The sequence below is a fragment of the Pteropus medius genome, unplaced genomic scaffold, assembly GCF_902729225.1.
Source record: "Pteropus medius unplaced genomic scaffold, Ma_sr-lr_union100, whole genome shotgun sequence".
In the NCBI taxonomy this organism is placed as follows: domain Eukaryota; kingdom Metazoa; phylum Chordata; class Mammalia; order Chiroptera; family Pteropodidae; genus Pteropus; species Pteropus medius.
The window spans coordinates 26,483,302-26,498,144 of NW_024352787.1; the positions used below are offsets into that span (position 1 = coordinate 26,483,302).

The 14,843-nt window shown below is 51.8% G+C and overlaps 1 protein-coding gene across 2 annotated transcripts in view; it reads right to left on the reverse strand.

Moving 5' to 3' along the window:
* Positions 1 to 14,843, reverse strand: part of GTF2IRD1 (GTF2I repeat domain containing 1) — a 103,447-nt gene that overhangs the window by 22,626 nt on the left and 65,978 nt on the right. The window contains exons 18-22 of one of the 2 annotated variants that reach the window (XM_039849521.1): positions 13,128 to 13,177; positions 12,846 to 12,902; positions 11,355 to 11,438; positions 7,500 to 7,683; positions 6,940 to 6,968 (exon numbers count right to left, since the gene is read on the reverse strand). In XM_039849521.1, coding sequence (XP_039705455.1) covers positions 6,940 to 6,968; positions 7,500 to 7,683; positions 11,355 to 11,438; positions 12,846 to 12,902; positions 13,128 to 13,177 — 404 coding nt within the window. The remainder of the gene's footprint in view (positions 1 to 6,939; positions 6,969 to 7,499; positions 7,684 to 11,354; positions 11,439 to 12,845; positions 12,903 to 13,127; positions 13,178 to 14,843) is intronic. The other variant, XM_039849522.1, reaches the window with a different exon arrangement.

Genomic DNA, 14,843 nt, shown 5'->3' on the forward strand with positions numbered 1-14,843 from the left:
TGGCCTTTCCGTGGTATCCACGCCATACATCCTTCCCTGTCCTTTCTCATCTTTCTAACCGTCACCTCTAGGGCCCTGATGCCAAGAGTCTTTTATCCCCGTTGGGACCTATAATCCCCCACTCTAGTCATGCTGCGGAGTTGGCAAAGAGGCTCTTGCACAAACGCTCAGCAATCCCCCTTTTGCCCATCCTATTTCTTTGGGGGATGCCCCTCTTCTCACCATTCACCCCACCCTCTCGGATGCATCACTCGTTTTTCTCTAAAATAACGCTATTGCTATTCACACCTCTAAGACCCTTTCCTGATTCATTTCACCATGCAGCTCCCGCCCCATCTTCTCCTGCCCCTAAAGGGTCGTCTGTCCCTGGGGAGTTCCATTTCTCTTCTTGTACTCTTCTGAGCCTACTACTCCACACAGGTCCCCACCCCTTCTGGAAACTGCCCTTAACCAAGCTGCCTGTGACCTCTGAATTGCTCGATCCTACAGTCTTGACATCTGAATTGCTCAATCCTACAGTCCTGTTTCAGGTCTGTACTTGACCTCTCAGCAGCACTTGGTCCAGGTGATCACTCTCCTTCAACAGTTTTGGACATCACACCCTCCAGGTGATCCACCTCTCTCTTCAACACCTAACTGCTGGAGGGCCCCAGGGCTCAGCTTTGCACTCCTTCCAGCTATTTACACTCATCCCCCGCTATGTCCAGTTTCATGACTTAAGTATGTTAAATACAGAATGGCTCTCCACTGCTTGACTTGCCTGTCCACTTGAGGGTCAAACTTGCTCACCACTCAGATCCTACCCCCTCTCCCCCTCTAGGTGCTCCGGACAAAATCTTGATGCTGTGGGGGTTCAGAAAGACTCACCCAAGATGTCCCTCTGTGGTATGCAGATTGTTTGAGCTAAAGGCAACTTCAGCACAGGCTCAAGAGAAACCTCTGCCCCCCTCCCCGTCAAAACAATCTAGAAGAACTTGAATTAGAGGCCTTGTCCATAATAAGCAATTATCAGAGATGACTTTTAACCTATCTATAGGACAAGACAAACTTCTATTTACTAAATGTCTGCTCTTACTATCCTGCAATGGCCCTTTGAAGCCCCAGGTGAGTTACCTTATCCCTAGCTCAGGATGTCTTACGTTACCTTAATCCTCCTTTCTACCTCTGAACCTCCCCTGCATGTGGGATCTCTGTCTCTCTCATGTGTGTATTAAATTTGTTTTTTTGTCTTGGTAATCTGTCTTATGTCTATTTGATTATTAGACCAGTCAGAAGAACCTTGAAGGTAGAGGAAAGTTTGTTCCTCCCCAACAATGTCATCTTTGACCTCCTTTTCTCACATCCCACATCCACTATATCAGCGATCTTGTTGGTTCTACTTTAAAAACACATCTAGAGCCCCAGGACCTTTGCAATGATTGGCCCCACCCCCTGGATGTTTGGACCAGGATTTTAACATGGCTCATTCCCTCACTTCTTTCAGGCCTTAATTCTGGGTCGCCTGTTTAAAATTATCCTCTCAACAGATAGTCCTACCTCTGTTGTATTTGTCTCCATGGCACTAGTCACTATTGAATATACTATTTTTTCTTACTATTTGTCTCCCCTACAAGAATATAAGCACCACAAGGGTAGAGATTTTTGTCTATTTTGTATTCCCATATCTTGCTTGGCACAGAGCAGACTCTAATTTTTGTTGTATAAATAAATGAACTCAAAGCATTAATTGTGAGCCTAAAGAGTTAGATAGGATCAATGTTATAGATTATGCTGGCAACCAGAAGGGGGCAGCAAAGAACTTCGTAGTGTAAATGAAAGAGCAGAGTAGGGAGCGCATGAGCACATGCTGTGTGACTTTGAACAAGTTCCTTAACCTCTCTGAGCCTGTTTCCTCCTGTAATACTGGTTATTGGGGGAGATCACATGTGCCGGTATGGGAAGGCTTTGTAATTGGCAAATCGTAAGCATGTGGATATTAGGTGTCCATGTTGTGAAGAGTTACCCAAACGTCCACAGTCGAGGAACAAGGCAGCCTGATGAGGGAATATTATAAAGTGTTTTTAAAGACGTGGGGAAACGCCTATGTTTTAAGTTTATTTGTATGTAAATATCATAGAAAGAACAACTGTGAGATGTAAAATTAATAGGCTTGTGGAAAATTTTGGAAGAAACACAGCATCATAAAAATGAACAGCCATCTGAACAGTTAGATTTCTGTGGTTTCCGAATTTTTACCATGGACATGTATCTGCGATTCTGTTTAGGTTTTTATGACCCACTAGAAGAATTTTCTGTGGTTGTTCCTATACCTACTACCTGGACAGAGGGCCTCTTCTTTCTTAGTCACCACTACTTCTTCCTACATATCTTGAACAGCTTCCTTTGCTGTCCTGAATTTTTGGATCTTGGGGCCCCTCTGGATTTTGGGAGATGTCGCCTTGACTTGGTACTGCTGAGGACACAGAGGGCTGTCAGGCTCTCCCAGAGCCTCCTCCACAGCAAACATCCCTGCAGTATTCTGTGCATTTGCCTGCTAGGAGTCTGATGACCTGTGGCCCCTGGAGCATATATGTTCCCAAGAGCCAAGATGCTCCGTTGCTATTCCTAGCCACCCATCTTTCTGGCCCCTGGCCCAGTCTCCCTACTTTAATTCAGTGGTCCTGTAGGCAGGTGGGTGAGGTGGGGAGCAGCCCAACAAGGCAGCAAGGAGCTACCCATGGTATGCACCTCTCCAGGCCTCATTCACTTGGGCTCCTGGGGTCAGATCTGGGTTAAGTCAGCCCCTTGAAGTCCAGGCTGGAGCTCACTCAGTACAAGCAGAGTGCCTGGCCCCACCACTGTCTGTAGCCACAGGCTCCTCCAGCCCATCCCTCAGGGATCCTTTGAAGTCCTGACCCACAACTCCCTTGGCTAGAAGCCTAAACGCTGCCTCCTCCCCTCTTTTCCCTGAGGCTCAGTTGGAGCCTGTCTACCTCTCTAGTCAGGTGCCTACCACCATTCGGTAGGAGAGGAGGACAGGCTACCAGACACCAGTGGTGAAACCAAGGGCAGATGTGTACCAAGTTGGGACAACACTAAAGGCCCAGGAATGGCTGAACCCTCGACCCTCTCTGGGCCAGCCCACCGTTCCGGGTCTCATTGTGAAATCTCCAGATTTGACAACCAATTTATCTTCAAAGCATAGTTTCCTTCTTTACAATTCACCTTCACAGAATGGTTCTGTAAGGAAAGGCTTCCATGAAGCCTTCCATACATGACTGAGGAAATCTGAGAGCCATCCTTAACAGGGTTCGCCCCTCCCCAGGGAAGTCACCCTCTTTGCCAAGCCTCGCCCTCTGAGCGCCTTGTTCCCCTATGGACCCGGACTCCCTGAGCACCAGTTGGCTCATGTTCAACCCTCTGCAGTGTGGCAGTGACTGCAGAAATGGGCTTCATAGAAGGTTCCAGGCCCTTGGCAGGGGTGGGGGTGGGGGGCTCAATGTGTAAGAACAAGGGGCATCTTTCTAATCAACTGAGTGGACAGGTGCCTTCCATGTGCCAATGTGGATATGTGACATTCAAGACGTGATGGGCCCCTTCCCCTAACCTGGCATTATGAAACTCTCTGGAACATAGTCACAACCCAGGGATAAGGGGATCCTAAGTAAACTTAGATTAAGTTTCTGCCACTATGTAATGGGGATTTTTGGTAGAAATCTATTTCAATTTTAGAAAAATAAAAAAGAAAGTTTACATGTCTTACACTTCTGAGTTTGCAGACTAAAGTCCATTCCGACTTTATTTTTAGAAGAGGACGTAAGAAAAAGGAAAAAGTTTCAAAGTTCCCACTGTGCCTGGGATAAGGCCTGCCTCTTTGTCATTACAAGCCACATCCTTCTGTTTGCACTGGCTCTATCTCCTACTGGACAGCTCTGTACTTTCGCCTAGGCTGTGCCCTGTGTCAGCACCACACACTGTTCTGCTCACCTCCAAGGCCCAGTTCAATGTCACCTCCTCCAGGAAGCCTTCCAGAGTCCCAGGAATAACAATAAACACCACCCCCACAGCTAGTCCAGGGCTGAAGGCTTTACAAACATCTCACTCAAGTGTCAGGACAAAGCCTGCCCAGAGCAGCAGGGAAACTGTGCTCCAGAGCTCACCCAACACTGTCCACCACTTGCCCAATTCAGATCACCTTGGGAGGCAGGTCTGACTCCATCTTACCGATGAGTTAGTGTTGGCTCGGGGATGTGAAATAATGAGCTCAGGCATATGGCTAGTAAGAGGGTACAGGGATTTGAATCCAGGTCTCTCTGAGTACCAGCCTGTGCTCTCCCATGGCCCATATCCCCAAAGACGACATCTGCCACCTCTCTACATGCCCAGGGCACCTGCTAGCATTCCACCTTCCCCAGAGACCTGAGCTCCTGCTCCAACATCACTCCCAGATGCTGGCCTGTGCCAGGCTTCAGGGATTTTCTCATGGAAGGTTTGGAACAGCCCTTTCTGGAACAGGAACAGTACTCAATGACCTCTGGTAAACCCTTGGAGGCCCGTGAGTCTGGACATTTTCCCAGTGCAGCGTGACAAGCAGCATGAGTAAGTATGGAGCTGGCCTGCAAGTCAGTCTGCCTGGCCCCTCCAGGCTGCCACCAGGCCCAGGGTGCCAATGCCTGGAAAGGTGCTGGCAGTTCCATCCCTGAGGGCTGGGGCCAGAGCCACTTTCCCATCTCCTCTTCCAGGCAGCCTGCCATACTCTCCCACAGCACATGGGCAGAGAAAGCATTTCCAAGGTTTCTCTTTGTACAGAGGTGCCAAAGGGAAGGTCAATGGGCAGGCAGACTGGTAGAGACTTTGGGACAACGGCTGAGATCAAGAAGTTGCTCGAATAGCAGCAAGATGGGCCTCTCGGCTCTCCTAGCTGGAGGGAGAGCTCTACTCAGTGAAAGGGGTCACTCCCAGAAGGGCCCAGGAGCTCTGTGGTCTGTGTAAAGGCTCTTGGCTGACTTTCTGTGCCCGGTTTTTCTCCCCAAAGCCTGACATTCCACTTTTCAGTGACTGCTCTGAATTATGTACGCTGTGCCCGTATTCCATGGGCTTCCCTGACAGAATGCAGGGAGCCAGGCTTTGGAGCCAACAGCTCCTTCACTATAGGTGGGGCATCCCAAGCCTGTCACTGAAGTTCCCACCATCCATAAAAAGGGACATAAAAAGGTGACAGTGCAAAGCACTGGACTTATGGCCCAGTATACATCAGGTGTCATAAATGACTTCCTTTCCTACTTTCCAAGCTCATTAAAAATGTGTATGTCCCTCAAGCGGCTGTATTTTCAGGCTTCTGCAGGGACCTTTCCTTCCTGGAAGGTGGGGCTGAGGAACACAGAGGAGCAGAGGGAAGGCAAGAAGCTGCCTCATTGCATTTCTACTCGCCATCAGCAGAGGGAAGCCTGGCCATGCTTCCTGCTGCTCGTGGGAGTGGGCCCAGCGCTGACACCGACTTAGGCAGAAACCCAAGTTCTATCACAGCAGGCAGTGGCACCAGCACTGATATCTATCAGCCCTGGAGCCAGGCGAGTGAACCACAGGCCGTCACGCACGGTCCTGGAGCAAGGTAGGTCCACAGAGAGCCAAGCAGTCTGTCACAGAGAACTGGTGTGTTCTGGTTCCTATGGCCAGTGAGAAGGCAGCTTAGTGCCTAAGGTCGCAACACAGCGACCCTAGTGCCTAGTGCCTAGAGGCCCAAGGAGGGCCTTGGAAATGGGTAAAACGAACCCACGTGAGGCGGGTCTGACACCCAATGATCTCTTGGCAAGCTTTCACCCAGGGCCACCGTGGCAGCATTTTGCTGCTACTTCCTTCCACCATCTCCACCTTTTCCTACCTCTGAGAGTTCTGGGAAAACACCTCTGGGGTAAGCCTTGGATTCCTGCTGCCTACCCACCAGATGCCTCTCTCTTCTCCCCTTTCCAAGTCCTGCCTCTCCCTGAGGCCCAACCAGAGCCTTCCTCCCCAGGAAACCCTCCCCAGCCTCTCTCCACTCTCACTCCCCTTCCTGCGGTGGGGGGTCACTGCAGCCTAACAGCAGGTGCCACATGACTACCCCCTTAGGAAGTCTTGCTCCCTCCAGTTTGATGGGCTCTCAGCTCTTCTCCAGAAGCCCAAGCCAGGCCTGGGCACGGGGAGTGAACATCTCCAGGGAGCAGGGGAGAGTGTGCATGCACCCAAGTGAAAGGTGATATCACAGGACTGTGAAAACGGATTCCTGTACCACAGGCTTCCTCTGATCTGGGTATGCTGTGACTGCTCACCCATTTCCAGTACGTTGGCACAGCCCCCCCAAGGGCACAGGTTGGCTAGTTTTCACACCAGCAGTGGCTCCTGGGGTGGGCATGGGATGGGGGTGAGGTGGCAGGGCTCCTCTCCCCTCCATATACAGGCTCTGGGGTCAATGCTTCAGTAATATGCAGCCTTCTCCCCGGAGGCCCGGGCAAGTCTGGAATGCTCACCCAAAGGGACAGCTTCTCTCATTCAGGATTTGAGAGGGCCAGGACACAGCCCATGGAGGAGATGGAAGGGGACAGATGCCTTGAAAGGGGCTCAAGAGAAGCATTTCACCATCTAAAGTTGAGTGGGCACCTCTTACATCTTACCGCCAAGCTCACAGGTCCCCATGTGGACCTCCATCCCTTTGAAGTTAGAAACCTACCTGCCATCAACCTCACCTACTCACCAAGGGCAACTAGGCCCCTTCATCAGGGGTGTACTGACCTAGCCCCTTCCTCCTGAACTCTGGCTGGGTGAAGCTTAAAAGTTGCCAAGACCGCCTACCACCCCCTTCTCTGCCCAGGTTCCAGTTTGACCTTCCTCCTCCTGCCTCCTCCTTCAGGGCCCCACAACCTGTGTCCCACAGTAAGCTCTGCTCTAGCCTCTGGCCCCCCACCCTCAGCCAGTGCCTCTTACCAGGCTTTGGGATGAGTCCTTGAAAAGGTCTGGAAAAGAAACAGAGAGGAAAGTATCAGGGGGAGGACCTGGGGGCTCATTAGAAAGGTTTGGGCCCATCCCAGACCTATTGCCATTTTAACGAGGTACCTAGTAATTCATGTACAAGAGGGTGACAAGGGTCTCCCACTGGCTCTGCCCTGGCTGGCTCTGCCCTGGCTGGCTCTGTGACCTTGGGCTAATCACTTGTCTAGGTTTCCTCCCCTCTGAAGTGAGCCTAACGCCTCTCCCAGGGGGCTAGGAGTGCAGTGAACAGGTACTGTGGGCAGGCAGTAGATGAAGGCTGCCCCTGCTGTGATGGTTGAGGTGTGGTGGCTGGTCTCACCTCTGTGGGGCCTTCTGCACCCCAGTTGGCCTGCAGGCCTCCCCCCAACCTCCAGGACCCAGGATGGTGCTGGGAGAGCCACCCTGTCCAGCAGAAAGGGCAGACTGACTAACTGAAAGAAAGGCCAAAGGTCCCCGAGTACCCGCCCCGACCCATGCTAGTCTTAACTCCTCTCCCCTGCCCTTCCCCTGAGTACCTGGTGACTGTGAACTTAATCTTGTCAGCCACCGCGAGGATCCTCTCCAGGTTCTGCGAGCCAAAGGTGCAGGGCTTTCGGAACGGGATTCCTGGGGGCAGCCCTTCGATGATCACTGAGCCAGGATTACTCTTGATCCGCTTGTAGGGGACCTGTACTGGGTACTTGATGCCCAAGGCTTCCCCTGTGGATGAGGACAGAGGAAGTACCATCAGGAGCCAGAGGCAGTGCTGGATGTGGGGGTGTGTAAGGGTGCTCTGTGCACAAGTGTAAAAGAGAAAGCTGTCACGTAGCATCGAGGAAAGGTGCAATCAGTGGGGGACTGAGGTTAGGGTGTGTGAGTCTGCCTGGGCTGGGCAGAGGAGTGGGCAGGAGACGTGTAGCTACGACTGCTGGGGAGAGGGCAGTGGCTAATATTTCTTAGCCTACTAGCCTGAGAATCTGAAAGGCCATCTCAAGGATGGTACATTCTGAGCATGGTCAGTCCTTCCCACCACGCCTGAGCCTCCATCAACCTCAGGGCTCTGCTTCACCCTGGTTCAGGACCAGCCTGGCCTGAGAGGGCATATTGCATCTGGAAGCAAGGAAAGCAGTCTGAGGCCAGCCAGGGTACAGCTCAGACGTCAAGGTCCAGCTCAGACCTCAGGGTCCTCTTTCTGCATCTGAGCATTGGCCTCACTCCTGTCAACAAACTTCCGTGTAGTGCTGTGTTGTGTCCATCCCAGTTGACAGTACTTTTGTCCCACAGTCAGTTTAGGAGCAGTCCTGGGGCCATTGCTACCCCACTCTCAGCCGAGGCCTGCCGCCTGCTGTCAGGGGCCACCTGTAAGGCCACAGCCCGGCTGGTCCTCCCGTGGTTCTTGCCCACAGAGCCAAGAACACAGGTGCATGCAGTGCAGCCTTGGATGATATGAGGCTGACTTGAAAGTCCACGGCTTTCCCAGGCTTAGATGAGATCCACCACTGAAGCCCCTTTCTGAACGAGGGCTGAGCTCACTGTGACTCTTCTGAGCGGTTGGTTGAGAGCATCATCCTCAGTGTTGCAGGATGTCCTTTTATGAAGACACGCTGCAGAAATCTCCATGTCTTGCACTAGGAGGAATAGCTGAACTTTTCGTGCAATAAATTAATTTTTATCTCACAGACATTGGGAATGGTAAAACTTGCCTCATTTCCCTTTTTGCTCTGACTTTTAAGGAAATTCAGGGCCTGTATCCATGCCCTGCATCTAGCAAGTACAGAATTTCTCAGTCTTCATGTCACCCTGGGCTTTGTGCCATTGTTTCAGCTTGTTTGGTTTTATTTAATTAAGATACAATTCATACATCATAAAATTCACCATTTTAAAGTGTTCAATCCAGTCGTTTTTAGTATATTCATGAGGTTGTGAAATTATCACTACTATCTAATTCCAGGACATTTTCACCACCATAAAAAGAAACTCTGTACCCTCAACAGTCACCCCCTCCTAACACCCTGGCATCCACTAATCTATTTTCTGTATCTATGGATTTTCAGCCTGCTTTTAATTTTTATCTTGATTTTGTTGTTGACTAGTTTATAAGTTACTGCAAAGAGATCTTTTTTGGAAAAAAAAAAATCGGACCGAAAGGAAAATTTATACTCATAAACCATTAAAGGAAACACTGCCATCTCTACTTTTCCTCTTGCCTCCAAAATGGCTTTTGCCACCATGACTCATGGCCTCTCCTTGGTGTCCATGACCCAACACTTTCCTGGTTTCCTCTCTTTCTGGCCACTCCTCCTCCTCCTAGACCTGACCTCTAACCACAGGCTCCTTGATCTTTGGTCTGGGTCCTCTTTCTGCCCTCTCTGCATCCCCAGGGGTGTCTCCTCCACTTCTATGACCTAATTTTACCATCCTCCAATCCAGATACCCCTTCTATACAGCTGACTTGTGTGTATCTCCGCTTGCCTATGGGTCAACTTCACTCACTCCTCAAACTCACCACATCCCAGCTGGAACCCATTACCTCCACCCTCTAACTTCCCACCTCAGTGAGGGTGCTGCCCCTTCTCCCTGACAGTTTGGGTGTCCGCCTGACCTTGGTGCACCATGTGCTCCACCCCTCCCCCTTGTCACGGTGACAGGTCCAGGTAACCTAATGAGCATGTGGTGTTTCCCTGTCATGGCGACTGAGTCAGGAATGGACAGATGACTCAGTGGGGACTAATGAGAAACTAGGGGAGAGCTCAGGGAATTCTGGGGAAGAAATAACCTGGCTCTCTTGAGAAAGCCTATGGAAGAGCCAGCCTTCTCCCTCCTTCCAGAATGTAGAGATGGGATGTCTGGACCTGCTGTGGCCATTCTGCCAGCCTGAGATGATGCTGACACTATGGAAAGACACAAAGGACATTCCTAGGCTACTGGCTCCAGCAGACTGAAAGCCATCTTACTGCCAGACATCCTGTGTTAGGAGCTATGGCTGACTACACTGTCCAAAGACAGCTACATTACTCTTTCTCCCATCCCACATGTTCCTCTTACAGTGTAGCATGGACACTCCTCCACAGCCTTGACCACTAGAGTATAACAAAGGTGACACTGCACAACCTGAGGCAAAACAGTTTACATCTGGGTCTCCCTCTCAGGACACATGCCTCAGGGGCCCTGACTGACAAGTAGGAAATCCAGCTACCGTGAAGTCACTATGCAGGAAAGCCAACGGGGAGGGATCACACAGAAATTGTCAGAGATGGCTGAGGGGCCCAGCTGTTTCAGCACCAGCTGTTTCCCAGCCCAGGGGTCAGACATGTGGGTCAGGAGGCTGTCCAGATGATCCCAGCCTAAGCTACCTTCTCACTGCAACCTCAGGAGATACCCTGAGCAAGAGCCACCCAGCTGAGCTGCTCCCAAATTCCTGACTCACTGACACCATGAGATCATAAATGGTCATTGTTATTTTAGGCCACTGTTTTCGGGTGATCTGTTCTGTAGTCATAGTAACTGAACCACAAACCAATTAACTCCTTTTATTGTTGAAACCAGTTTGAGTTTGTTTTTGTTACTTGAGACCATAGAGCATCTTAACTGATTCAAGCCAGGACTCAATTGGAGGCCTCTGTTTTCTTCCCACTCTGCCAATTCAGCACCAATGATTCTTCCTCTGAACACATCTTGACTTTCCTTCCATCCACTTTCCTTCAGCACCAAGGCCAGGGCCCCAACCAAGATCGTTGTTCCGGCCTGAACTACCACTTCACCTTCTGAGCTGGTCTCCCGGCATGTACCCTCGCCCTCCTGTACCCATTCACCTTCCTCACAGCAGCCAGGAAGATACTTCAAGTGTAAAGTGACTCCAGTCACATCTGCCCTTCCGACGAAATACAAAGCTGATACCATGGATGATATCCTGGCCAGCTCCATGGGGGTCCCTCCTTCCTTAACCTGTACCCCCATGCTTTGGCTTTCTCCTCTTCTTAGAACAAGCCTCAGGGCCTTTGCACACGCCATTACCTCAGCTGGAATGTCTTTCCTTCACACTCTGCTTGATTAACTCCTTATCTCCTTCAGTTCTTTCTTCAAAGAGGCCTTCCCTGGCTCCCATTTTAAGTAAGCACCCAAGTTATTGCCTCTTGAACAGCTTGCTTTTTTCCTCTATGATCATGGAGCCATTCTTCATTGTCACTAGATTCTGTGTATAGTGGATGACTGTCTGTCTCACCCCAACTATTTACGGGGCCCATGAGGGCAGGGACTGTGTGTTTTCCTCACTGCTGTATCGCCAGTGCCTGGCGGGTGAATGGTTTTCCCAGAGGTGACCATGGCTGGACCTGGGAAGGTCCTCTTCCCACCCGGCCGACTCCCCTTCTACCCAGGAGCCCAGGACTCACCATATTTCTTATTGAACAGATCCTGGACTTGCTCCCTCAGTGTGTTGGCGATGTCGATCCTGGAGAGTCTGGCGTCATAATTTTCTGCAAAGTGAAGAACAATTATGGAATGGGCTGTTAAATTAAAAGGCACTTGGTGACTTTTAAGGAATGTGATTTTCTAATTATGGGGAGCTCCTCTCTGGCAATTATCAGATCCTTGGAGTGGGCCCCTCAGACTCCTTCAGAGCTAACGTCTTGACAGAGACGTGTGTTTTCCCGGAAGGACGCACGGTGTTGCGACAACAGCAATGAGTTGGAAATTAAGTTAATTGTTGGCATTTGAAACACCACAGCAATAAATAAGCCCCGGAGATGAGAGACACCAGGAAGAGGAGCGGTCCCTGGGCCACGGTGGGGGACGTGAGCTCAGATGACTGGGCAGCTCCCTGAGAGGCAGGGAGCCAGCAAGTAGCTCCCAATGGTCACTCACTCACCCAGAGGGTGCTTGTTAAGAAGCCCATGTGCCAGCATGTGCCGGGGGGCCCCAGACAGGCCTCTGCCCTTGGGGAGATTACTGTGTTGTGGGAAGAGAGAGGTGAGGGGGAAGGGAGGAAGTGGATCTCAGGGTGACTGGATTGTGGGGCGTGGTGAGGACCCCAGTCTTCTAAGAGGGCTGGGTATGAGGAACCATGGGGTGAAGTGAGAGACTCAACTCTCCTCACCACAGAAAGTTCCGGGTGCCTGGGAAAGAGTGAGAGAGACTAGGCAGTGAGTAATCTTGGGTCCTATCTCTTGAGGCTCCGCCACTGCCAGGGCTGGCCCTTCTTGGCACTGGTCTCACTGACTCATTTTCTCCTTAGAGCCACAGTGACCACCCAGGGCCCACCTGGGGAATGCCACACCCAGAGCTGCCCCAACAGGCTCATGGATGGATATTCTGTGCCCGCTCACTGATGCTTAATCTCAACCAAAAGGCTGAGAAGTGATACTGCACCCCTACTGATGGGAGAGAAAGAGCACCTCCCCTCGGAGCCTGGCCCCTTCCTGCTTCTGTTTCTCATGTATGGTCTGCATTCCATGCCTTTACTCAAGCTTCCCTGCTTTTTCCACCCCTCTCCCTCCACACTCGCTCCTTCTCATCCCTTCTCAGCCCAGCTGCAGTTCCCCTCCTCTAGGGAGCCCTCCTTGCCCTTGAAGACCTCCCCTTCCTCTGATTTCAAAGCAGTAAGAGCACAGCTGACTGCCTCATATGCAGTGGGCAGGTCAGCTGCCTCCCCAGATGGACAGTGGGTGACTCCTGCATCCTGTGCCCTGTCACCCACCACAAACCAGCACTCCTGCGGAGCCTCTCACTCAGAGCTGGCAGGCTACAGCCCTGTCCTAGCTGCCAGTCCATCTCACTTGGCCCCCCAGACCCAGAGGTTGTAAACAGCCCCACTCCTCCAAACCCAAGCCAGGTCAAGGTCATGGCGATGGGACAGCTGACCCCATCCTGAACTGCAACCTTACCTTGAAAGCCCTGTCTCTTCAGGCTCTCGTCCACAAAAGGGTCCCCGGAATCCCTCTCTGGGGGCGGGGGGGAGAGAAGCCAGGGTGAGCAGGAGGCTAGCTCTTGAGACTCAGGGACAAAGGTGGCAACCAGTTGGGGCAAACCCAATGAGGAGGGCAGTGGGAGAATGCCAGGGGAGGACAGGACCAGGACAGAGGAAGCAGAAGGAGGGGAGGTGGCAGAGGCCTGGGACCCCTCCCATGCCCAGCCTACGCCTCGGCCCATGACCCTGTGCAGGGTACCTTGGCTGTCCGTGATGGGCTCTTTGACTCCCTCGGTGAGCAGCTCGGGCCTGGAAAACACAAGTGGGGCTATCACCAAGGTCCCTCCAGGCTTCCCTCATTCTGCACAGCCCTCCTTTCTGGGCCTCAGTCTATACATCTGTGCAATGGGCCCTCCTGGCTCTGACAGTCCAGACCTGGAGTCCCTGTCCCCACCCCCCTGCAGCTGTTCTGCTGACTGACCCACAGTGTGAGATCTTGGGGGGCTGTGCTGGGCTGAGCATTCAGCTGGGAGTGAGACCAGCCTGGTTCTGGCCTGGTGGGGCTGACACCCTCACTCTCAGTTCCAAGTCACTGTATGACTTCACTATCCAGGGTCAAAGCACATGATCTGGGGAACTCCCCACAGAGATACTGTTAAGTGTAGAAGCCATGAGGCCTGTCTATGTGGGAAGTTCTCAGAGATGCAGGGGAGGCCCGAGGTTTCTGGCTGATACCTGAGAGCTGTCAATTCACTTAGGAGAAAGGGGCCTTGGGTGTTAGGCCCAGCTTTACACTTTAGACCCCACAAAGCCCTTCCCAGACATGAGGCAACCTGCCCAATGTCCTTGACATAGATATTGTTTCCAATATCTCGTTCTCAGGATGAGGACACTGAGGCATCGGGAAGGTGAGTCGCATGCCCGAGACCACACAATTTGAAGGGCAGAGTTGCAATTTAGGTGGCCCTCTCCTCCTCACCCACAGCCTTTCCAAAGAGACAGCCTCTCCCTACCCTGGGCCTCTGTTTCCTCAGATAAATGAAATAACAACCATGCTTTGGCTCAAACAGAGAGGAGCAGGCCTTATAAATCCAAGTTTGTGGAGGCGACAGAGGAACACGGAAAGCACTTTGGCCTGGGTCAGGAGCCCTGATCAGATGCTCAAAGGTGACTGTACGGACATCATTCTACTTTCTGAGCCTCAATTTCCATAAGGAGAAGGGAGAGGTAACGGTGGGGGCTCTGACTGCAGTCTGAGGCCTTTTCAATTCTTGAGACTGTGGTCCAAGGCAGGGCTATGCCTCCTTCTTCGCCTGCCCCGGGAGCCTAGTTCTGTGCCAGGCATGGAGTTGATGCCCAGATGCCTGATGCCAGAACAGGCACCAAATCCTCATCCACTGGCCACCTGACCTGGGGGTGGGGTGCCCTGAGAGCCTTACTCCCAGTCAGGGTAGGGTTTCTGTATCGCTGCTTGGCCATGCCTGTGACAGAGAGTTCATCACCTCTGCAGGCAGCCTCACTACAGACCCATCCTCACACTGAACTCTGGTCCAGCATCCCTTCCCTTCAGATTTGAATAAGTGGTTCTGCTGCCAGTCCCCCTCTACCAAGCCCTGTTGGTCTTCCTCTGGCCAGCGTGACCTTCCCAGTGTACTCAGACTGCCACCAACCCCAGGCCTTTCCCCTGCCCCCTACCCCCCCAGCCAACCTGCTCTAGCTGGACAAAGTTGCACTAAAAATGAGGCATTTAGAATCAGTGCGGTATAAAGAGCTTGCTGGTCTTTGTCCCTCCAAATCTTTGGAATTTCTCGAGTGACAGGAGTGTCTTTGTTAGTCATTGTGGGCCCCCTGGATCATACCTACATTTATGCTAACGTGATAACTCAGGATTAAGGAAGAACGACGATGTGATTCGAGGACTGGAGCTTTGAGCCATCTGACATCAGCCCAACCTCCCAACTTCTAGGGAGGGGAG